The sequence below is a fragment of the Triturus cristatus genome, chromosome 9 (assembly GCF_964204655.1).
Source record: "Triturus cristatus chromosome 9, aTriCri1.1, whole genome shotgun sequence".
Lineage (NCBI taxonomy): Eukaryota > Metazoa > Chordata > Amphibia > Caudata > Salamandridae > Triturus > Triturus cristatus.
In genome coordinates this window covers 259,112,842-259,137,379 of record NC_140592.1, presented here as the reverse complement: position 1 = coordinate 259,137,379, position 24,538 = coordinate 259,112,842, and the positions used below count along the sequence as shown (strand labels likewise).

At 46.4% G+C, this 24,538-nt stretch overlaps 1 protein-coding gene across 1 annotated transcript in view; it reads left to right on the top strand.

Annotated features, from left to right (window-relative positions):
• The window catches only part of LOC146797709 (sodium- and chloride-dependent GABA transporter 3), a 929,762-nt gene that overhangs the window by 746,900 nt on the left and 158,324 nt on the right, over positions 1–24,538 (top strand). Inside the window, exon 9 of the mRNA XM_085624875.1 lies at positions 8,143–8,267. Within this exon, the coding sequence (XP_085481001.1) occupies positions 8,143–8,267 (125 nt within the window). The remainder of the gene's footprint in view (positions 1–8,142; positions 8,268–24,538) is intronic.

Genomic DNA, 24,538 nt, shown 5'->3' with positions numbered 1-24,538 from the left:
ACTCCAATATTTGTTGAACATGGAAAGAACTATTTTGCAGAGCCTTCCAAGTGACACTGTGTGCCATGTTTTCTAAAAGTCTGGTGTCAACCACTATCCCAGATGCTTGGTGATAGCACTCTTTTAACATATACTTGTCACTATACCTTGCATTGAATGTTTAAAGACTGAGGTGTTTGCAATTCGCTTACTACCAATACTGACTCACTAGAAAGTGGGAGCTGATGTATTAAGGGTTTTTACCCATTCTCTTTGGGTAAATGTGATGACACATATTAGGAGAGATTCTTGTGAAACTAGCCATTTTACCTATCAGTGAAAGAGCCAAACGCAGCCAAAATATCAAATATGATTTAGATATTTCCTGATTCCTTACAGTTTATAAAATAGTTAAACAAGACCTAAAACATGCTTCTAAAATGTGCATCTTTAAACCAAAGACCACAAAACTGACAAAAAAATAAAAGAAAGAAGAAACAATATTTTAGTGGCATCCCTAAACAACAAAACTCAAGCAGAATAATGCTAGCCCAGACTTTCTTACTGCTAGCTTGTATAACATTGTATTGGCCCCTTCAGGAAGAAAGAAAATCACTCTTTCACTCTCTTTTTCCTTTCTTTGAATTGCATTTAGTTTGTGGTTGTGCAGGTGTTTTATCAGTGTTTATATGTTTTCACTGGTGGGGCTATTTCTCTTTCAGTGGGGTTTTATCAGTTATTATAGGTTTAAACCTAAAACCGGACAGCCTAAATATTCAATACATAGAAAAACAATATGTGCTCACCATATTACACTGAAACAAACACATAAAAACATATATACGAGTCAACAAATGACAATGACAGAGGGATGAAAATACAATCAGGTTTGTCGTATTATGACTGGAACATAATGTAGCAAATGCTTAATCCCGATTAGCTAGTGAGGTGTCAATGGCATTTCGACCTTTGCAGTTTATTAGGTCATCATCAGGACACATAACAGTAATTTAGGAGCAACCAAGAAGGAAAGAACATATAAGGTTCCAATTTGTTTAAAAAAAATCAATGTACATGTGAATTCCAAAAATCTATGGTCAACAGAATCGCTTAAAATTGTTTCCTTTGAGATACAACATTTCCTTTAAACCTTTGAAGCAAACCGCGGTGTAGAGCCTCAGGCTTGACTTAAAGTCCCTCACTGCTTACGATCTCAGCAAAGCCACAAATCCAATGTCTTAATGAAAGTTCTGGGTAACAGGTTCAACTCGGACTGGCACACCATTACAAATGAAATGCAAAAGGAGGTGAAGAAAAATAATGCTGCTATCTGAACAATTTGGAAGTCATATTACCCTACTGACATTGTTGAGAACCTACTTTAATATGCTGAGGAAGTTAAAGATTGAGACATTTGTGTATGTATACTACCTTATCAGGTGTTGATTCCAATCACATTCTCTCCTTTGATGTGTAGGCCTAATGCTTGTCTCCATATCAAAGGTTCTGCCCACCATGCACACATTTTACATTTTTTTATCCTCAGTTGACTTCAGCAGAGGCTTAGAATTCTAAGGCAGTAATTCTAAATTGACATTGCCTTGCTGTGTATACTTCTTCCTGAGGGGTGTATCTTTGCAGTATTTTTTCTGGACGTTCTCCTAAATTATAAAATTATTTTGTCAGGACAACTTTTCTTTCTTTATTTAGTTGTTTTGAACGTAAGTTATAATGCGCCTCGTGTTTTCCATCACCTACTGCATTCCGTCCTTGAGATCAGCCAAACAACACAACAGTTAGCCATGGGAATCTTAGGACAGCTGGAGCCAGATGTAAAACACAATGTTGTGTTGACAAACCCTGTGATTTACAAAAAACACAGGGTTTGCAACTGCAATAAGTCTTTTTGGTTCAAATCTTTTTATTGATTTTAAAAGAGTAAGAACAACAGCCAGCACCTACATTCATAGGCCGGGAGGGAATAATAACCATTATAGAAATGGAAGGGAGTCCAGAAGGAGAAAAAAGACGACAGATATAAGAATTGAAAAGAAAAGAAGAGCACTCTACAGTAACCCACGGAAAGCTTTGTTATACTTGCAGAAGTGCTAGAAGCGCCAATGTTCGAAGGATTATGCCTCAGTTTCAAGTGCCTGGGTCAGGCGAAGCATGCACCAGTGTATGGGACATGACAATTCAACAAACTCTGTAGCTAGAAATCTAATGATAGACCCCATGTTTAGTCAAAGCATGGTTATTTCTGTGTAACACTGTCTGTCAGCTTCTCCATTACCACGAAATTCCCACAATTTATGCAACCAATCCAGCTGGGTCAGAATCTTATCAGTACAATAACAGGATAAAAGTGTCTGCTTGGCCTCCCCTAAGGCCAAGTTATTAACTGTTCCACCACAGGATTTAAGAGTGTAGGTCAAGGCGTTAGGTAGACCCAACAAAATGTAGCTCGGGAATCTGGGCAACTCTGTCTCATAGATGGCATCAATGTCGGGCAAGACGACTCCCCAGAACTGCTGGATCTTTGGGCAGTGCCACAGCAAATGCGTTAGAGTGCCCTCCTATAAGCACTCACACCAGCACCGTGGGTCTCCCATGGTCTGCCAGCAAGCCACCCATATCAGAATCTAGTAACAATAATGGACAATTTTGGGAAACATTTATTTGCCGGGTGTGCTGCATGAGAAAATCCCAGCGCTATGGATGATGTCCTGCCATTCTGTAATGGAGAATTTACACTCACATTCAGACTCCCACCTACACTGCACCAGTCATTTGGTGTGATGTAAAGATGTAGTGAGGAAGGAGTAAGTGTCTGTCAAAGTGACGAGTGACAAACCATTTTTCGAAATCAGTCAATGGACGACTAGCATGTGAGTGTACATGTGGTTGCATGACACAATGTATTGCCAGTAGACATCCTGAGGTAAACCATACCCATCCAAAGCTGAGTGAAGTCCATCACTCCCTCTGCATCAAAGAGGTCCTCCAGTCTCTTACAGTTGCCACGTAAAATAGCTGCCTCCCTTTAGTGCCAGGGGGAATTCAGGGTGGCTGATGAATGGGGTCAAGGGTGATGTCGGCATGGAAAGGTGTCTCATTACTTGTACTGGTCCCTCAGCCTTGCTGTTGCCCTCGTGACATGGGAAATATACACCCCTGCACGTTGGTGTTTCTTTGGCATCTAGGGCACTTTCCGTTGATGAAGCACCAATGCTTTTCAGATGCTGCTCTGTACCATTCTACTTACACCGCATGCAAGTAGGGCAAGTGCATCCTGTCAAAGCCTTTCCTGCCTCTATGGACAGGAGCAAGGTGGGTATCTGGGAGTGTTGTGTTTTGTCAAGAAAGTGGCAAAGTCGCCTAGTTCCATCACTACAGCCCCTCTCAAGGATAAACCTGGATTGGTCTTGGTCGATGAAACTTTGTATATACAGGGCCAGACGGGAAGTCAACACGCTAGTAAAAGGTTTAGACCGATATTTAAAAAAGAGATGTGCCTCCTCCAACGTGCAAACTTTGTGGTTTCTTGGTTCCATACGAAGGTCAGCCAAAAAGGGTGTCCCCACTTATAGTGAATGCCTTTCTTCCTTGGGGATTATGTTGTGGTCAGCCACAAAGCTTTGTGTCTCTGGAGGGTAAGTGGAGAGAGGTCCTGGTATATCCCAACTTGCATTCCCTCAAAGGATATGACCGGTAGGTGAATGGTTGCCACCATAATCATCTTCTTCTGTTTGTAGGTGTGGAGATAGGAAAGAATGTTCTGTGGTAGACCCGGCCTGGCCGACAGATGTCCAGCTCTGTGCGTATCGTCTAGAGGTATGTCCTTGTCCCATAATGCAGGTGCCACCTGCCACAAGAGCCGTACCGCCAAGTCCACCAGCTTCCCTGCGTCCGCCTGAAGAGGAACCCTTTTGATATGGATGATGGAGCATATTGACCTGTTTTCCACGTTTTCCAAGCGGTAGCACAGCTCCTAGTTCCTGTCCCTTAGCTCCAACAGCTCACGCTTATGATCATGGAGCTCCTCCTCACAGAGGTCCCCGGTTCTTTCCAGGGAGTCCATCCTGTCCACCAGCTCAGAAAGGTCAATTTTGATGTTTCTAACTTCTGTAGCGACATCCTGCTGCAGGGCTGCAAAATCATCCTGTAAGGTGTTAAACAGCTGCTCCAGGAAGTTGGGGGCAACCGGTTCCTCCGGACTGACATCATCTCCATCAGAACGACCCCTGTATGTGTATCACCACATCCGCTCCCTGTGTTGCCCGAACCCTTTCAAAAAAATTACATTCTGAGTTTACTACGGCAGCCACAATTCTCATATTTTTTGAGCGGGATGGTTAGCTAATTGTCTCACCCAACATTGACAAAAGGTAGTTTTTATACCTGTCATTACGCTATTGGACTGCAAAGACGGCCCACATATAGGGCAGCATCCATCATTTATGTTGTAGCTGCTATTGAACAAAGATACAGCACATGACCTTGGCTGAAACATGCGTAGAGAAAAATAGATTACCCAAGCGCCACAGTTTGAGAATCATATCAATAAGCAGTCTTGCTGTAAAAAAGAAAAGAGGTCTATTAGTGTTGCCCAGTTTTGATCATACACCATAAGAATGAATCATGATTATGAGATTAATTTGGTCACTTAAATTATTTTGTGTGTTTTTGTTTTGATGTATGTATGAAAGAGTGTACGGTTGTAATAATTATGATATGCAATGTTTTGAAGCATTTCCTTGAGCTATGTATTCATTTTTATAATATAAACAGAATATAATAATTTCTGAATAATAAATATGTCTAATTTGGTATGTATGTCTATGTCTCTTGGGTTATTAAATCATGTGCTCTCAGTTTTGTTATGACATGTGCTAAATGAAGAGTTGCCTAAGAATGTTTGGCCATGTGTTTACATTATCCCTGCCTTAGGAACTAATTGTTAGCAGGGGAACCCTTTTTTATATGCATCATTCTCACACCTTAACCATTTTTGTGGCCTTGTGCCTTTTTATCCTTGTTTTTAGGACGTGATTTTAAAGCTGTGTTTTCCAAAAATTTACAAATGAAAAAAAAATGACAAATGGCAGTTTTTTTCCTACTCGTTTTTAATATTTCTTTATTTTAACACTTAGGGACTTATTTAGATGTCGGGCGGACTTGCATCTGTCCGACACTGTCACAGAAACGGGACTGACTGACCTCCGGGTTGGTGGTCCAAACCGCCTAATCACGATGCGACTGCACATGGTGTGGTTGCATACTCCCACTCCTCTATGGCAGCACGTATTAAGGCCATAAACTGTCAGTAAAACAAGCTCCCATAGAGGAATGGGAGTCTGTGTTCATCCTTGCACCCTGTGGCAGGCACGAGGTGCAGGGATCAACAAGGGGGCACATATAGCGCCCCTCAGCCGCAAATCCGAGGCCGAAAACAGAAGGGGGCCCTACTTCAGGCCCCCAAACATGCATTCCGACAAGGTTTCCATGTCAGAAAGGCCAGCATGGAAACCTTGCCGGAAACCGTGCATCATAATCCAGAAGGTGGGAATGCCTTTGATTTAGATAACGGGCCAGTCTCCGAGTGGCAGATGGGGTCCTGGAACCTGTCGGATGCCAGCCGGTATGATCGGCCGGTTTCAGGTCCGGCCAGCTGTATTGTAATCAGCTTGTCGGAATTGAAATCGGCGATCTCAGTCGGAGGGCTTACGACCAAGATTGTAATTGGGCCCTTAGTTTCTTTGGGATAACCAACACATATGACCCCTTGCTGTAGAATTTAGTCCACTTTTCAGAAATATATAGCTTTCCTGGCTAACCTATAGGTTTCACAATGGTTTCCACCACAAACTGGTAGTAGGTTGAAAGCACAAAAAATAGGAAAAATTGACTACTTCTTTGAAAAATGGCAAACCTGTTGTAAAAAATTGGTTTGTTGATTTAGCTCTGCGTGTTACTGAAAGCTGGGAAGGGGGTGTCTTTAGAGCAGCAAACCATTCATTGATGCCATTTTTATGTAAAAAACAGACACTTTCATTCAGAGCACATTTTTTCCATTTTATTCCCAAAAACTCAAAATGTAGATATATTTTGTCTGTTTTCTTGGTCCCCATTAGGGAATCCACAAACCCTGGGTACCTCTAAAATGTTCAGGATGGTGTAAAAAAAAAAGGGCAAACATGTTCCGTGGATACCTTATAGAGACCTAAGCACAAACTACCCCAATAGCCAAAAAAGGGCTCAGCATGGGGGAGGGGAGAGCCCAGCAGCTAAGGGGTTAAATGAGCAACAACTATCCTCCAGACAGCTGCATATAGCCTCAACATCTGCAGTAAACCTTCTGTGAGCAATTTAGCATTCCATGCTTTAAAAGAAACAGTTGATGGCGATCATTTAATTTGTTCTCATAGCAGTTATCTGTGACTTTAAAGTGGGTGTTGGTCATGTCACTCAAATAACATTTCTTGGCAACCATGCATATAATTGTTTGCTCCTGTAGCGGATTATGTGTAGAACCCAGTTAGGAGGGTATGATGCTCAAAATACCCAAACATAGGGGGCCGATTAGGATGGCGGGCGGACTTTAGTCCCCCCGTCACCCTAGCGGTGCACGGACCGGCCGCCAGTGGTGCGGCGGTCCCGCACCTGCAATTAGGATGCCACCGTGGCAGTGGCATCCTAATGCTGGGAATGCACTGTGTGCATTGTCATGCACAAGGTGTCCATGACAATGCAGGGGGTACCATAGGTACTCACCATGCACCCCCCACCCCCCAATACCCTCTGGGCCCGCAATGGGCCCCTGAATACAGACTCCGCATGGCTTTCCATGGCGGGAGCTCCGCCATGGAAAGCCATGCACTGCTGCCCATGCTAATATGGATGGACCATCCATAGCCCCTTTTCCACCCAGTCACCTGTGTGACCGGCGGAAAACCGGCAGACGGTCTTTCCGTCTGTGGCGGCCCCCCGCCATACTAATATGGCGGGGGGAAATGGGTGGCGGGCGGGGAAGGATGTAGGGCGGATCGCCACCGCCATGCGGGCAGTGGCGATCCGCCCTACATCCTAATAGACCCCTTAGCATGTAGCTCGACTGACAATAAGTCGAATAGAATAAAATATTAACTAAATCAGCAGTCAATGACTTTAAACCATCTGTTTGCCTCTCACAAACTGTTAAAGCCCCTCAAATATTATGACATGGCCCATGTAACAAAAAATTGTCATAACTCGGTTTATCACCATAAAATCAATAGCCAGCTCATAGGCCCTTGCCACATGTAAGCTTTAAATTAGCAGCTCATAACCATAACCTCTTATATTTTAACAGATTATAAGCATGAAAATGCCCTTTGTCACTTCTAGTCTTCTTTGTCTTTCCATTACAGCACTCCTTCCAAGTCGGTGGATGGTAATGTCTCTGACAGAACAGTTTTATGGGGTGCTAATTTGGTGCTGAAATATTTATAGTGCAGCATGGCCAGCTCTTCTTTCGATAGCGCTTGAAAAAAATCTTGCAATGTCAGGATAAAATCTAGTGCTTGTGATATCAAGAGAGGATAATGTGATTGACCAAGTTATGAATGACTTTGGACTGGACAAATTAGTTCACCATAAATATAACATTGTGGACAACATCTTACTACTATCTCTCCTGTCTCTCCCTCTCTCCTTGTCTCTTTAGGCAGTGGGTAAGAAGTGCTAGCTGTGCATAATAATAAGGTGGGCTTAGACTCACCTTCTTCTGTCTATGATCTAAATTTGTTTAGCAGGAATATTGAATCTATTTGACGGTTGACAGTAAAAAGACAGGAGAAGGATTCAAAGTTACATCATATTGTAAAAGTGAAATTTAAATCTCAAATTGGAAAAACCACAGATTCTACATTGCTCTTTATCATCAAGCAATTCCAGTAGTTATCTGCATGACTTTATTCATAGCAAAACTAAAAAGATTTTCAAAGTTTACATTCTGATGTATTGTTCTCACAGGCAATACTGTAAATTATATGCACTACTGAATTGGGACTTTATGCTAACCTCTGCTCTCCAGACAACTATGAACAATAAGGTGTATAGACACAATGATGTATTTGACGACTAAACGCCTGCACTTGTTTTTGTCTTGAATTTTAATTGCAGGGATTGCATTATGCTGTGTTGTTTGAACAGTGGTACGAGTTTCGTTGCTGGGTTTGCCATCTTTTCTGTCCTTGGGTTCATGGCTTATGAACAAGGAGTACCAATAGCTGAAGTTGCAGAATCAGGTAAGCTGTACTACATTGAATCCTTCATTAGCGCAGCATTCTTATTTAAAAATGACTGGCATTGAAATGATATTAAATAAAATTAGTGGTTATCTTCCACAACTGTTCAGGGGAAGTGAGTCACAGGTCTGACAAGGAATACTAGGCCTTAGCCATGTTGGGTTAGGTCATTTGTCTCTAAAGTCCCTGAGTTTAGGTAATTTGTATCTGATGTCTCTGACACCTGGGACAAGTACACCCTTTCTGCACTGAACTTTCAGGATATCAAGAGTGAGCATTCAAAGGCTGTGCAGGGTGGCCAGAGACAAGGCTTTAAGATGACTGCCACACAGTGAGGCTCTGCCAGTGCAGCTAATAATCCGACAAAAATACGTGAGATGGGAGACTAATCAGATCTTTGAACAATCCCACCTGTGTAGAGGGACATCCCCGCTTACTGTGGTTACTGATATCTTCACTGCTGGGCCTGGAATTAATGAGCTAGAGCAGAGAGACAACTGATAAATGTAAGATCACTGCCTTGTGAGATGGACTACCCTGGGGTTAGAGATCCCCCATGTTAACTAAAGCTGAAGCCCTGCAGGTGTTCAGTGCATGCTGGTTGACCTGTGCTGCCTGGTGGGTGATGGCACTCTGTGGCGAGGAGTCTAGAATCTTCCACGAGGCCTCACCTGACCGCAGACCTGTGCTTGACTGTCACTTGCATACTGTGGGAAGTATTCAAGGCTGGTGGTGGAGGGGAATGCATGTCTAAACAGTTGGGAGTATTAAATGCACTTAGGAAGCAGCTGGTCATCCAAGAGAATGATATTCATGCACTTGAAAAATGATATTATGCATCTGAGGATAAATAACTGCCTGCCTCAATAAAAAATAAGCTAGTGGAGTATGATGAGGCAGCTGCAAGTGAAACTCATTGTTTGGACAAGGATGCTGTGGCCCAGTGGTACCGGGAGAGAGACAGAGCAGGTGAAACACTTGCTAGAATGTTGTGGAAACCCTGGAATAGTGTGTGCATTACTGAGCTAGTGTATGATCATAACATAACTCTCACGAGCCATGACAATGTCACATTCATGATGCTACAATTCCATACTAACCTGTGTCAGAGATTTTAGATTCAGTTCAGCTTTTCTGTCTGGATGATGCACATAGGCAGTATTTTGAAGTGCCCTTTTATGGTTGAAGAGATTGTGCAGGCTCTCTAGAGTATGTTGGGAAAAAGGGTACTGGGACCGGATGGGCTAACCATCCTTTTCTATAAAAAATGTACCCACATTCCTGTGCTGCACCAATTTGAAATCTATGAAGAGGCTGTACAGATGTGCTGTCTCCCGCCCTCCTACTATAAGGCTGGTATAGTCCCAATTCTGAAACGTGGGAAGATCTCAGATTGCAGCTAGTCATGCAGACCTCTCTCGATTTGCCGAAACAATACTTCCACTATTGTTGGGAAGTATTCCTAGACACTACACTACTAACAATTCATGCACTATATTCGCATTGCTTAATTCCATGAATTCACTGCTGCTCTCCGCTGCAATTTCCCTAAATGCCACAAAGGTCTTTGAATCTATGGCGTGTAACTACTTATTCAAACTATTTAAGTGGATCGGTTTCATATCCGATGCACTCAATAGTTGAGAATATTCTACACAATGCTCACTGTTTACCGACATATGAATGGAATGGTGACTCCTTCATTCTCCATAACCAGGGGCACTAGACAGGGCTGCCCCATCACCTATTCTATTCGCCATGAAACTCCTGGCAGCTCGACTATGCCAATATCAGTCCCACAGGGCCCCTAATTACACAGCCCGCTGAAGACTTCTGTCAATGTCTGCAGATGATGTAATGCTTAATGTCCACGACCTCAAAGCAAACATCCCGTCAATAATTAGCGAATCTCTAAAATATGGCTGCTACTCAGGAATCAACTGGTCAAAATCATATATAATTCTCTTCACCCCTACCACAAGTCTGTTTGATTTGGAATAACCATTGAAATGGGCACTAGGAACTGTTAGTTACCTGGGTATCTAAATAAGCAGAAACATTGACAACACTTGGAGAGAAAACTATGGCAGGCTGATTGCATGGATGGAGGAACAGGTGTCCATATGGTCTCCCCTCCCACTCTCAATGGTAGGCAAAGTGGCCTTTACCAAAATGGTGGTGCTTTCCAATTTTTTTTATTTGTTTGCCAACATCTCGATTACACTCACCAAACAATTTCTCAAATGTGTTGGATCCAACCTTACAGCACTAGCCTGGGTGGATAAACAACTGAGTTTTGTACATTTCTGGCATCCGCCCACACTATTCCAACTGCATATGGCCATTGAGTTGGATATTGCTGCCTCCTGCCCTAAATACAAATCTTTCCTTGTCTGCCAAGCCGCAGAGAGCTGAAGTTGGCATGAAACCGTTTGTGACTGGGCTTGCCTATCCATCCTGGAAATATGTGAATGTCCATTTGTACATTACATGCCACTTGCTAAAAACCCTACACTTACTCTTATGACAGATCAAGGGGAGTAACTCCAGTTGTAATGCGTGTGGCTCAAGACATTGGGCAATGTGTATCTGGATGGGTAATATATGCAACTTCAGTCCCTCACAGATGACCCACACTGCACCATCCTTGATCTATTCTTGTGCTACAGCTTTAGCCCTACATGTGCGAAAATACACACCACCTTCCCAGCCGCCCCACATCTTTATGCATTGGAGACACTTCTGTAAAATCAATCTTCAGAAAAAGGATCACTCGCCTGTATGCTTCCATGCAGGACAAGGCTGAAGTGTGCATCTCAAATGCAAGGGGTATGTGGCTGACTGACCTGGACCCTCATCTGAAAATCACCATTAGAAACCTCTCAGTTGAGGCCATATCTGTCTTCAAAGTTACCAGGTTCAAAAGCTGCTTAACTCTATTTCTGCTCACCAGCTCAGCAAGAATCTGAATCTCTTTAGGGTCAAGCCAACTTCATAGCTCTAATACTCTTCTGATTGAAATACCATTTCCAACAAAAAGCAGGCATTCCAGGTTCATACTCTATTCTACTCTATTATCCCTTAGTATCTCATCAGCAAACTTGAACCGTTCATGGTCCGGCCAACTGTACAGCTCCATCACCCATCTAATTGAAATCAGATCAAGATAATCATCTTTAGCTTGCTTTCCATCCAGACCAGATTTATCTTCAAATGTGCTTGCCAGGATTAGAACCTGCTATACTCTATATCCCCCTCACTCCCTAAGCCACAAACTAAAGCACTTGGGCAACCCGCCAACCTCAAATTTCCAATATTCTTCTAAGACCCTGATTACAATTCAATCAAAGAGGAATTACTGTATGTAATTGTGCTCTGTCTCATGCTACGTGGGTGGCTGTTCCCACACCTGGTTTTTCTCCCCAAATCTCCCTCCACCCCCACCCCACATAGAGGCCATAGCATACATTTACAACCTGCTCAGAGTAGGTGGTAAATGATTGCTGTAAGGAATTTGATACTGGTTGAGGGGGGTGGAAACCCCACTCAAGCAACAACCACATTTCTTGTTAGGGTGAACCACAAACGTCACAAAATTGACCAGTGCTTAACCTTCTGGTAGCTTGGTGTTGGAATTGGGGGTCCTAGTCTCTCACTGTTGCCACCAAATGCTGGAGGCGGGAGTCCCTGTCCCACACCACTGTAGCCAGGTGCGCAATCCGGACCCCTCGTTTCAACGTTAGCCTAAGTAAGGACACCGTCTGAGATAGCCCTGCTCAGCCCCTTAGTAGCTTGGCACGAGCAGCCAGGCTTTTCTCCAAGGCACAAGTGTACAGTATGTGCAACCACACTCACAGCAATCCACTGATGTCACCACAATTAGATTCCACACAAGTTTTTTCTAAAACGAGTATAATCTTTATACAAAAAGATATTCAATATGACCACACGATACAAAACCAACGTATAATAATGTGTATTATTCCTCCCGGTGGATTGGTAGGTTCTAATTCCAACCACCACTTCTAACCAACAGTTACGTTTACTTCTAACTGCTCCCAAAAGGTTAGGCAGGTCCTATTGCGAGAATCACACACGTTACAAAAGAAAAGAAATACTGCAATGCGTAACGATATACCCTGTACTATGCACTAGGGAAACAATGTCATATGTAACGCCACAATCATGTACTTTGCAACAGAAGGAATAATGCACTGTGTATCACTACCAGCATGACCTGTGTAAGGAAGAAACAAAGCAATGTGTCACGCTTCAATCATATACTTGTGCAATGGAAAAACAATGCAAGGCGCCACGTTACAATCATGTACTCTGCAAGGAAAAAAAACCGCAGTGCGTAATAATAATAATAATACAGTCATTTGTAGAGCGCGAACAGCTACCTCCCGAAGGGGGTGTCCCGGCGCTATAGCAACAAGTGACACACGTGGAGCAGGGCTAGAGCAAAATTAATCACAGCTAAAAAGCCACATTTTAACTGGTTTCTAAATTGTGGTTCAGAGGTTATCAAGCGTAACCAATTGGGGAGAGAATGGACGCCTCGAACATAAAAGATCTGCCACCCATCCGGGCTTTCCTGACTCGTGGGGTACAAAGTTGGTTCTGAAAATTTGACCTCAGTAGGCGAGTCTGCATGTACGCACCTATCCGTTGTCTCAAGTAGCTGGGGCAGGCGCCATGAATTGACCGATGTACTGGAGTTAAGGCCTTGAATTTAATTCTTTTAGCAACTGGTAGCCAGTGTAGTTCTTTAATATGCGGAGAGATATGATTTTGGAAAGGGACATTTCTGATCAATCTCGCAGCTGCATTTTGAACCATTTGCAACTTTCTGACAAAGTAAGACGGAAGGCCAAGATACAAGCCGTTTGCGTAGTCCAGCCGGGATGTCACTGTGGCATGGACTATGACCTGACATCAATTCGCAGGCAGCAGATGTATAATTTTCGAGGGTTTTTTAACCTGCCAAAACATGCCCCTGTTACCTGCTGAATTAAAAGAATCTTCCGACTGATCCTGGAAAGGGAAAACCAATTGGGTGGCGTCGGCGTAGGAAATCTCCTTCACACCCCAGTTGGCTATCAGTAAGAATAAAGGAGCCAAATATATGTTGCACTGCAATGGGCTCAAGGCCGAGCTCTGCGGCACTCCACACCATATGTGTTTGCGGCTGGACCCATAAGGTTGTAAGGCCACCTGTTGAGTGCGTCTATTGTGGAAGGATTTCAGTCAGGCCAAAGCAGTCCCCTCTATGCCGACATCCAGAAGGCGTTGAACCAGTAGCGAATGACCAACTGTATCAAACGCGGAAGAAAGATCCAGGAGCACCAGCACCGCTGATGCCCCTGGATCCAGAGCCATCCTAACGGAGTCCGCCACCTCTAGCAGCGCCGTCTCGATGCTAAAACCAGCATGAAAGCCAGATTGGATATTGTGCAGAAGCCTGTGATTCTTAATAAAGCTAGCCAGTTTATGCTGTGCTATCTTTTCTAACATCTTTGCAGGAGCAGGCAGCTAAGAAATAGGTTGATAATTATTCAGTTCACTAGAATCACCAATGGGTGTTTTTTTAAGGGGAAGAAGAGTGGCGTGCTTCCAAGCATCAGGAAAAATACCCGAAGAGAAGGAGGTATTCCATAATTTGGATAGCACATGAGCAATAAGATGTGCTAATTCATGCCATAATTTAGGGGGGTATGGATCCTCTGAAGAGCAAGATTTACAGCCCTGTATCACAGCTAATGCCTCCGTCTGAGAGACAGGAACAAATGCCAAGAAGGGGTGCACCTGTGCCTCCCGTTCCAGCACATCTGTCTTGATAGTTTCCACTGTAGTAGAGAAGGAATTTTAAATCTTCCGAAATTTATGATAAAAAAATCTGAAATCCTCTCACACAGCCCCTCAGAGGGCTGGGCATCAATCACCAGTTCTCGGGGTTTAAGAAACAAATTAACCGCCTTAAAAATTACTTTAGCAGGTTGCTCTGCAGCACCAATACTCTTAGCTATAAAGTCTCTCCTCGCCTCCTTCATCAATTTATGCTTTTCTTTCAGGGCATTCCTGTAAATCATTCTAGCCGTAATATCGTAATCCGCCCTCCAATCATTCCAGGCGTTTACACATGCTTTTCATGGACCTAAGTGACTCTGTAAACCATGGAGCTGATGGTGATTTCCTCATAGATTTGGTAACTGTTGCCGGGGCAATAGACTCTACTGCAGCAGCAATCCAGTTATTTAAGGTCAGGGCATCACTGTTGGGGTCCGAAATCACTACCGGTTGGCTAGCCAGCAACGACCGACCTAAAAACTCTGCTGTAGGCATCTTCCGGTTTCTTTTTAGAAAGTAGCGGGAGCTTTCTGGCTGGCTGTATTTTGCCAAGCTAAAAGAAAATGGTACAAGATAGTGATCAGACCAAACCAGCTGGTTTGGCTCATCCATCTTAAATAGTGGAACATTAGAGAACACCAAGTCCAAGGTATGCCTGCTTTATGGGTGGGACATGTAACCAATTGCGCCAAGTTGGCCCTGGAAAGGGAGGAGACCAACTGCATTGCCTGGGCACAAGAAGGTTCATTAACATGGAGATTAAAGTCCCCTAAAACAATAAAATTAGCGAACAATAGAGATTTTTTAGCAATATAATTGCAGATATCCGATAGTATATAATGCCGACAATCTGGAGGTCTGTACTCCAGTAGCCCAGCAAAGGAGGTGGTAGGGTTAATCTTAATACAAAAATTGAGTCCCTCCACCACATCCATATCTAGCAGTGCAGAGAAGGCTATATCCCAGGACTCCTTTAATATAATCGCTCCCCCTCCTCCTTTTTTATCGGTCTCCCTGTTAGCACAGCAGATTTTGAAGCCCGGTGGAAGCCACCGCTGCTAAGGTGTCATCCTTCAGCCAGGAGCACACCCAGCATGTAGTTAGTCAGGCACAAATTAGATCAGGCGTCATACAACAGTTCGATAGTTCGTTAGCAGCAGTAATGCAAAGTGTAATACGACAGTTTAGGTGCTCTGTTAACAGTTGCCCCCAATCATGGATCAAAGATGACACAAAAGTACCGCTTCTCACTCCGGCCCCTGTACTGTCCCTCCTTGGGCCAGCACAGGCCTAGATCCGAGCTGAAGCAGCAGGCTACCGCAGCTGACAGAAGCGAGAGGCCGAGAGAGTGTCCCTCTGGGCCCACACACCACTCCAGGTGGTGATCTCAGGTTATCTGGGGGGGTGTGACCCCACTCTCCTCTCCTCCTTCAGCGACTTGGGCCTTGATCCAGGACTCCGGCAGATGGGCACGGTGAGCTCGGGCCCACGGCTCTGTTCCTCCGGGGCTGCTGGTCTGGGCCGCTACTGCTCCATTCTGAGGGCCCAACGATCTGACCCTCCTTCTGGAGGTCTCAGGAGACACAGAGACCCGCCCTCAGCACTGTGGAGACCTACTTCGATTTTGGTGCACACACCAACCAGGCAGTCCTCAGCAGCGCCAGTGGTTCCACCCGACACGAACTCTGCGTGGCCGAGACTCGCCTCTCCACTGGTGCACACGATGATCAGGTGCTCTTCACCAATGCCTCAGCTTGCACCTCAACACGCATCCTGCGCATCCGAGTCTCACCTCTTGTCGTGGTGCACACAATCACCAGGCACTCTTCACCAACACCTCAGCTTGCACCACAACATGCAACATGCTCGTCCGAATCTCACTTCCTATCCCGGTGCACACGATGACCAGGCACTCTTCACCAACGCCTTTGCTAGCATCACGACACGCACCATGTGCGTCCGAGACTCAATTCTTCTCCCGGTGCACACGACGACCAGGTGCTCCTCACCAACGCCCTGGCTGCACCACGACCTGCACCATGCGCGTCCGAGACTCGCTTCTTCTCCCGGTGCACATCACGACCAGGCGCTCCTCACCAACGCTCTGGCTGCACCCCGACACGCACCATGTGCGTCTGAGTCTCCTCTCTCCTTCCGGTGCACACAACGACCAGACGCCCTGGCTGCACCACGACATGCTCATTGTGCACCCGCGATGCAGTTTACTCCTGTGTGCCCACGATCACAAGGCACGATTTCTGAGGGTCAACAGCTGCAAAAGCACGTGCACACCACGTTGCTTGGGACGTCTCCGGAAACTTTTATGTTCCTGTGTTTCCAAACAGGGAGCCAGCTCACCTCAGGCCCCTGGGGTTCAGGACACAGCACAAAGCACAGTCCTGTTCAAGAAGGGGGTGGACACTACCCACTGCAATGTCCCTTCAGTCTCTTCCTTAATAAAAGCTACAAACTGCAGGCCAACACTAGATCATGAACCAAGGGTCAGTCCTATCCAGCAGTTTCTTCAGCAATTCCTTCCTTGGCAGAGGTTCTTCTTGATCATGAAACAGGCCAAAGCCTTTGCAGACTCGACCTGTTCATTTTGCCATTCTCAACACCCCAAATTCTAGGGGCTTCAGTTCTCTTAGTTATACCCCTTCATCTCTTTGAAGTTATTTGTGCTCAGGGGTCCCTGACCCCTCCCTAAATCAGATCTGTGTGTCTCCCTCCCAGTGTCACCTTTCTCCCTTTGATACTGGGGTCTGGATCCTTAATCACTCAGCTGGAGATGGGTCAATTGGTTTATAGCACCAGCCCAGGCCTTTTCACCTCCCGGGCTTCTCCTCCCCCTACTCTCCAGATGCAGGGTGCCTGGGGCCCTCTCAACCTCTCCCTGGGTCAAGACCTCTCCCAGCTCCTCTCACCTCACAGATCCAGACAGTCAATCCACATTCAGCAGAGACACACAGAAATGCTTAAAGCACAAAACTCAGCCACTTTCTAAAAGAGTGGTTTATGAACACACAGTGACAAAACCACCTTCACAGAAAGATGCGTTATGACACTGTGAGTTCATACATACTAAACTTCACCTCTCCATTATAAACTTACAGGAAACTAGGCGACCAAAACACAATACCCAGCCTCCCTCATTCTAACCTATGGGCAGAATGGCCTTTAACCAGTAAAAAACGAAATGGAGTGTTTTTCACTGTCAGGACATAACACACACCTCAGTAAATGTCCTGCCTTTTACCTACTCTGCACCCTGCCCAGGGGTTACCTGCAACCTACCTCAGGGGTGCCCCATGTGTATGCAAAAGGGAAAGTAAGGCCTGACAAGTGGTTGCACTTGTCAGGACAACATGGTAACGTAGCACTCTGCGCGCAGGTCCTACACTGCAGGCCTGAGTTCCCTTCTCTGCGTGCCTTTGCATTACTAGCCCCTGCACACACACTGCACATCACTAGGAACTTTGCTATTAAGGCAAACATACTAATCATGGCCAACCAATTACCACCACACTTTACATAGGGAATCCTTGTACTTTGACACTGATTAGCAGTAGCAAAATACCCAAGCATCTATATTGGCAACTCTATGTCAGGAAAACAGTCTAGGGGGAAAGCAATTAATGTAGGGACCTTTAGCCAAAAAGTCAAAGTCCTACACAACCCCCTCCCAGCCAAAAGCCAGGGGAGACCGATCATTACATTGATGGACTTCCCGGCTTCAGGCGATAGGACCAGGACGCAGGCCCTCTACCACAGGGACACCCTCCTGTTCCTTACCTTCCTGACCCCTGAGGGACTTCTTCATCACTACTCCCTGAGCCAACAATGCTGTTCCATGGATCCCCCTCGGCCAGGGGGGCCCCTCTAGGGGTGCTGGACCCACACCAACTCCCACTTGGAGTGGTACCCTGGGGAGACTTATCGGTTAGGATACTACCTCCATTTATCCTATCCTCTAGGTTAAGAGTGGGGCTACCTCGGCTTGGTCACTCCTAGGGGACCCAGCTCTTATGGCTGGACACTGTCCCCTTGGTGTCCCCACCGGGTAACACAACCCTCTCTTAATCTTCCATTTAGTCTTTTGGGCCTGCCACTTAGGAATGACACCCACAAACTTCAGGACTGCAGGAGCTCTGACTACAGACTCCCCACTCTCTCCTGATGCTAGGTGTCCTTCCTCACACCTCTTGCAAGTAGGCACTCGGCCTCCACCCGGGGGCTCTACTATGTCCCCCCAGTTTCCTGGGTGGTGCTGCTGATCCCTAGTGGTGCTGCTTACTCTTCCTCCCCCCTATCCTGAGACAAGGGGCTAGCCACCAACCCCTCCTCACTACTCTGGGATCCCCTTGCGCCACTTGGCCCGTCTTCCCTCTCTGGGGCCCTTTCAGGCCCCTAGACACATGACCAGGGGTCCAGATCTCGTGCAGGCTCCCGGGAATCAAGGAGCTCACACCCTATCCTGGGTGCAATCCTGGGAAATAATTTCTGAGCCTAGGCTCCCCTGGGGCCAAATATGATAACCCCTCCAAATCATTTACCATGCTAACCACTACCCAATCTTCCAGTGCAAGCTTTTAATCATCCACACTGGGCACTGGCTGTGCGCTGCACCAATCACACTGGACTCTGCTTGTTTACCCTTAATGTCCAGTTCTCTCATGTGAGAGCGTTCCTGCTCTCCTCTGCTTGAGTTTTAAGTTTTAACACCTCCAACTCATGCAGCCTGACCCTTTGGTTTTCCTCCAACTCCTCTGGTGAAAAACTTCTCCCTGACTGGCTACTACCAGCCACTGCGGCTGGTCCCTCCACTGGCACATCCTATGGACCAAATCCATTCCCTGGGTCATCCTCATCCACCTCAACATCACCCATCTCCTGAGCCTCTTTGGCTTCCCACCAGGCCCTCAAGGCCACTTGCAGCTCCTCATTCTTGGGGCTACTGTTTATGGGACATCCCAAAGCTCTGCAGAATCTCCTCAACTGATCAACCTTATAGGTAAACAGTGCCTCAATGTTAAACTCTAATTCTGCAGCCTCAGCCTCACCGGTTATCTGGCTCTCTCCCTGAGACATGATGTGTGGATTAAAGGATACTCAACACTAGAACCAACAATTCCAAAAACACAATGGGCCTCATGTAGGTAGCCCAATACCGGTCGGTAACGGCCGATTTTCGGTAATTATACCGTTACCGACCGGTATTTAGGCTTTTGCAATGTAGGGGGCACATTACAGGATTCGGTAATTTACCGAATCGGTAAAATTACGGAATCGGTAATTTTACCGATTCGGTAAATACCGAATCCTGTAATGATATGTAGGGGGAGTGTGTGGGTGTCGTGTGGAGTCGGTATTTACCACCAACTAATAGTTGGTGGTAAATGAAGAATGGCTCTGTAAATGCATTTTCAATCGCTTAGAAGTGTGCAATGTGGCAGACATACATGCCCTTAGGGCATGTATGTGTGCCACATGTGCACACATGCAGGAATCAGGGGTGCAACAGGGGGTCAATGTGACACCCTGCCACCCTTGATTGTGCTCCTCCCATTACCGAATCGGTATTTACCGATTCGGTAATGAGGCATACCTTGATTCAATCAATGGGAAGGTATGCCTCATTACCGAATCGGTAAATACTGATTCGGTAATTACCGAATTTCTACGAATCGGTAATTTTTACCGAAGGAATACCTACATAGCATTTACCACTTCATAAATACCGAATCGGTATGATTCGGTATTTATGAAGTGGTAAATGCCAGGCCACCTACATAAGGCCCAATATGTGGTTGCATCGTGGTCTGCGATCAATTTATGATGCACATCAATTACTATGAGTGATTTTGCACATACGCGTATCATTTACATTAGGATCGAATCCCACCGCTCTGCCGCCAAAAGTTGGAAGTGGGGGTCCTAGTCTTTCACCGCTGCCACCAAATTCTGGAGGCGGGAGTCCCTGTCTAACACCGCTGTTGCCAGGTGCGAAATCTGGACCCCTCATTTGAACGTTAGGCTAAGTAAGGACACCATCTGAGATAGCCCTTCTCATCCCCTTAGTAGCTTGGCACAAGCAGTCAGGCTTATCTTCAAGGCACGAGTCTACTGTAAGTGCAACCACACTCACAGCAACCCAATGATGTCACCACAAATAGACTCCACACAAGTTTTTTATAAATGAGTATAATCTTTATACAAGAAGATATACGATATGACCACATGATTCAAAACCAGCGTATAATAATAGGTGTTATTCCTCCCCGTGGATTGGTAGGTTCTAATTCCAACCACCGCTTCTAACCAACAGCTACGTTTACTTCTAACCGTTCCCAAATGGTCAGGCAGGTCGTATTGCTAGAATCACACACGTTGCAAAAGGAAAGGAATAATGCAATGCGCAACGATATACCCCCATACTATGCACTAGGGAAACAATGTCCTATGTAACGCCACAATCATGTACCTTGCAACAGAAGGATAATGCAATGTATATCACTACCAGCATGCCCTGTGCAAGGAAGAACAAAGCAATGCGTCACGCTACAATTATATACTTGTGCAATGGAAAAACAATGCAAGGCACCACGTTACAATCATGTACTCTGCAAGGGAAAAATAACGCAGTGCGTAGCGCACCCAGCATGTAGTTCGTCAGGCACAAATTAGATCAGGCATTATACGACAGTTCGATAGTTCGTTAGCAGCTGTAATGCAAAGTGTAATACAACAGTTTAGGTGCTCCGTTAACAGTTGCCCCCAATCATGGATCAAAGATGACACAAATGTACCGCTTCTCACTCCTGCCCCTGTTCTGTCCCTCCTTGGGCCAGCACGGGCCTAGATCCGAGCCGAAGCAACAGGCTTGTGCAGCTGACAGAAGCGAGAGGCCAAGAGAGTGTCCCTCCAGGCCCGCACCGCACCCCAGGTGGTGATCCACGTTACCTGGGGGGGGGGTGCGACCCCACTCTCCTCTCCTCCTTCAGCGACTTGGGCCTTGATCCAGAACTCCATCAGATGGGCACGGCAAGCTCGGGCCAGCGGCTCAGCTCCTCTGGGGCTGCCGGTCTGGGCCGCTACTGCTTCACTCCAAGGGCCCGATGATCGGGCCCTCCTTCCGGCAGTCTCAGGAAACACCAAGACCTGCCCTCAGCACTGTGGAGACCTACTTTGATTCCGGTGCACACACCACCCAGGCACTCCTCACCAGCACCAGTGGTTGCACACCGACATGCACTCTGCATGTCCGAGACTCGCCTCTCCTTTGGTGCACATGATGATTAGGCGCTCTTCACCAATGCCTCAGCTTGCAGCTCGACACACACACTGCTTGTCCGAGTCTCACCTCTTCTCCCAGTGCACACGATGACCAGGCGCTCTTCACCAAAGCCTCAGCTTGCATCACGACACGCACCATGCAAGTCCGAGTCTCACTTCTTCTCCCGGTGCACACGATGATCGTGCGCTCTTCACCAACGCCTCAACTTGCCCCACGAAATGCACCATGCGAGTCCGAGACACACTACTTTTCCCGGTGCACACGACGACCAGGCGCTCCTCACCAATGCCCTGGCTGCACCACGACATGCTCCTCACGCATCCTAGTTTCACTTCCTCGCTCGGTACACACAACGACCAGGTGCTCCTCACCAACGCAAACACAAGGAGATGATGGACGGAGTGCTGAAACTTGTCAAACACTCACCCCCAGTCACAGATCTGGGTTGAATCCATCATCATTCTTTAGCTCACTTTGCCACACCAGTTCAGATACAGCTATAGGCAAATCAGTCTTGACCCTGTGCCTCATTGGAACAGTCCAGTCCGAACTGCCAAGCCATTTCTTCCCTGGACCGGAAACAAGCATCCTGGGACCAGTTTCGGGCTAACAGCCCTCTTCAGCCAGGCTAGCTTGAATCCAGTGGCAAAGTGAGCAAGGGACCCATGTCTGGGCATACCCTGCCAACTTAGGGCGAGCAAAGCAAACACAAGGAGATGATGGATGGAGTGCTGAAACATAACAAACACTCATGCTCACCCCCAGTCACAGTTCTGGGTTGAATCTATCATCATTCTTTAGCTCATTATGCCACCCCAGTTCAGACACAGCTATACGCAAATCAGTCTTGACCCTGTGCATCATGGGAACAGTCCAGCCCGAACTGCCAAGCCATGTCTTCCCTGGACTGGAAACAAGCATCCTGGGATCGGTTTCAGGCTAACAGCCCTCTTCAGCCAGGCTAGCTTGAATCCAGTGGCAAAGTGAGCAAGGGACCCACGTCTGGGCATACCCTGCCAACTTAGGGCGAGCAAAGCAAACACAAGGAGATGATGGACGGAGTTCTGAAACTTTTCAAACACTCACCCCCAGTAACAGATCTGGGTTGAATCGTCATCATTCTTTAGCTCACTTTGTCACCCCAGTTAAGACACAGCTATATGCAAATCAGTTTTGACCTTGTGCCTCATGGAAACAGTCCAGCCCGAACTGCCACGCCATGTCTTCCCTGGACCGGAAACAAGCATCCTGGGATCGGTTTCAGGCGAATTATTTTTTTCAGCCAGGCTAGCTTGAATCCAGTGGCAAAGTGAGCAAGGGACCCTTGTCTGGGCATACCCTGCCAACTTAGGGCAAGCAATGCAAACACAAGAAGATGATGGATGGAGTGCTGAAACTTTTCAAACACTCACCCCCAGTCACAGATCTTTTGTTGAATGCATCACCATTCTTTAGCTCACTTTGCCACCCCAGTTCAGACACAGCTAAATGCAAATCAGTCTTAACCCTGTGCCTCATGGGAACATTCCAGCCCGAACTGCCAAGCCATTTCTTCCCTGGACCGGAAACAAGCATCCTGGCACCGGTTTCGGGCTAACAGCCCTCTTCATCCAGGCTAGCTTGAATCCAGTGGCAAACTGGGCAAGGGACCCACGTCTGGGCATACCCTGCCAACATAGGGTGGGCAAAGAAAACACAAGGAGATGATGGACGAAGTGCTGAAACTTTTCAAACACTCACCCTAAGTCACAGATCTGGGTTGAATCCATCATCATTCTTTAGCTCACTTTGCTAGCCCAGTTCAGACAAAGCTATATGCAAATCCGTCTTGACCCTGTGCCTCATGGGATCAGTCCAGCCCGAACTGCCAAGCCATGTCTTCTCTGGACCGGAAACAAGCATCCTGGGACCGGTTTTGGGCTAACAGCCCCCTTCAGCCAGGCTAGCTTGAATCCAGTGGCAAAGTGAGCAAGGGACCCACGGCTGGGCATACCCTGCCAACTAAGGGTGAGCAAAGCAAACACAAGGAGATGATGAACGGAGTGCTGAAACTTTTCACTCACCAACGCCCTGGCTGTACCACGAAACGCTCCTTGCGTGTCCGCAACTCAGTTTACTCCCGTGTGCCCACGATCACAAGGCACGACTTCTGAGGGTCTGAAGCTGCAAAAGCACGTGCACGCCGCGTTGCTTCGGACGTCTCCGGAAACTTTTATGTTCCTGTGTTTCCAAACAGGGAGCCAGCTCACCTCGGGCCCCTGGGGTTCAGCAAACAGCACAAAGCACAGTCCTGTTCAAGAAGGGGGAGACACCACCCACTGCAAAGTGCCTTCAGTCTCTTCCTTAGTAAAAGCTACAAACTGCAGGCCAGCCCCAGATCACGAAGCAAGGGTCAGTCCTATGCAGCAGTCTCTTCAGCAACTCCTTCCTTGGCAGAGGTTCTTCTTGATCACAAAAGAGGCCAAAGCCTTTTCAGACTTTACCTGTCCATTTTGCCATTCAAAAGTACACCAAATTCTAGGGGTTTCAGTTCTCTTAGTTATACCCCTTCATGTTTTTGAAGTTTTTTGTGCTCAGGGTCCCTGACCCCTCCCTAAATCAGTTCTGGGTGTCTCCCTCCCAATGTCACCTTTCTCCCTTTGATACTGGGGTCTGGATCCTTAATCACTCAGCTGGAGATGGGTCATTTGGTTTATAGCACCAGTCCATGCCTTTTCACCTCCCGGGCTTCTCCTCCCCCTACTCTCCAGATGCAGGGCAGTCTGGTGCCATCTCAACCCCTCCCTGGGTCAAAACCTCTCCCAGCTCCTCTTATCTCACAGATCCAGACAGTCAATCCACATTCAGCAGAGACACACAGAAATGCTTAAAGCACAAAACTCAGCCACTTTTTAAAAGAGTGGTTTATGAACACACAAGTGACAAAACCACCTTCACAAAAAGATGCATTATGACACTGTCAGTTCAAACATACTAAACTTCACCTCTCCACTATAAACTTGCAGGAAACTAGGCTACCAAAACACAATACCCAGCCTCCCCCATTCTATCCTATGGGCAGAATGGCCTTTCACCAGTGAAAAACTAAATGGAGTGTTTTTCAGTGTCAGGACATAACACACTCCTC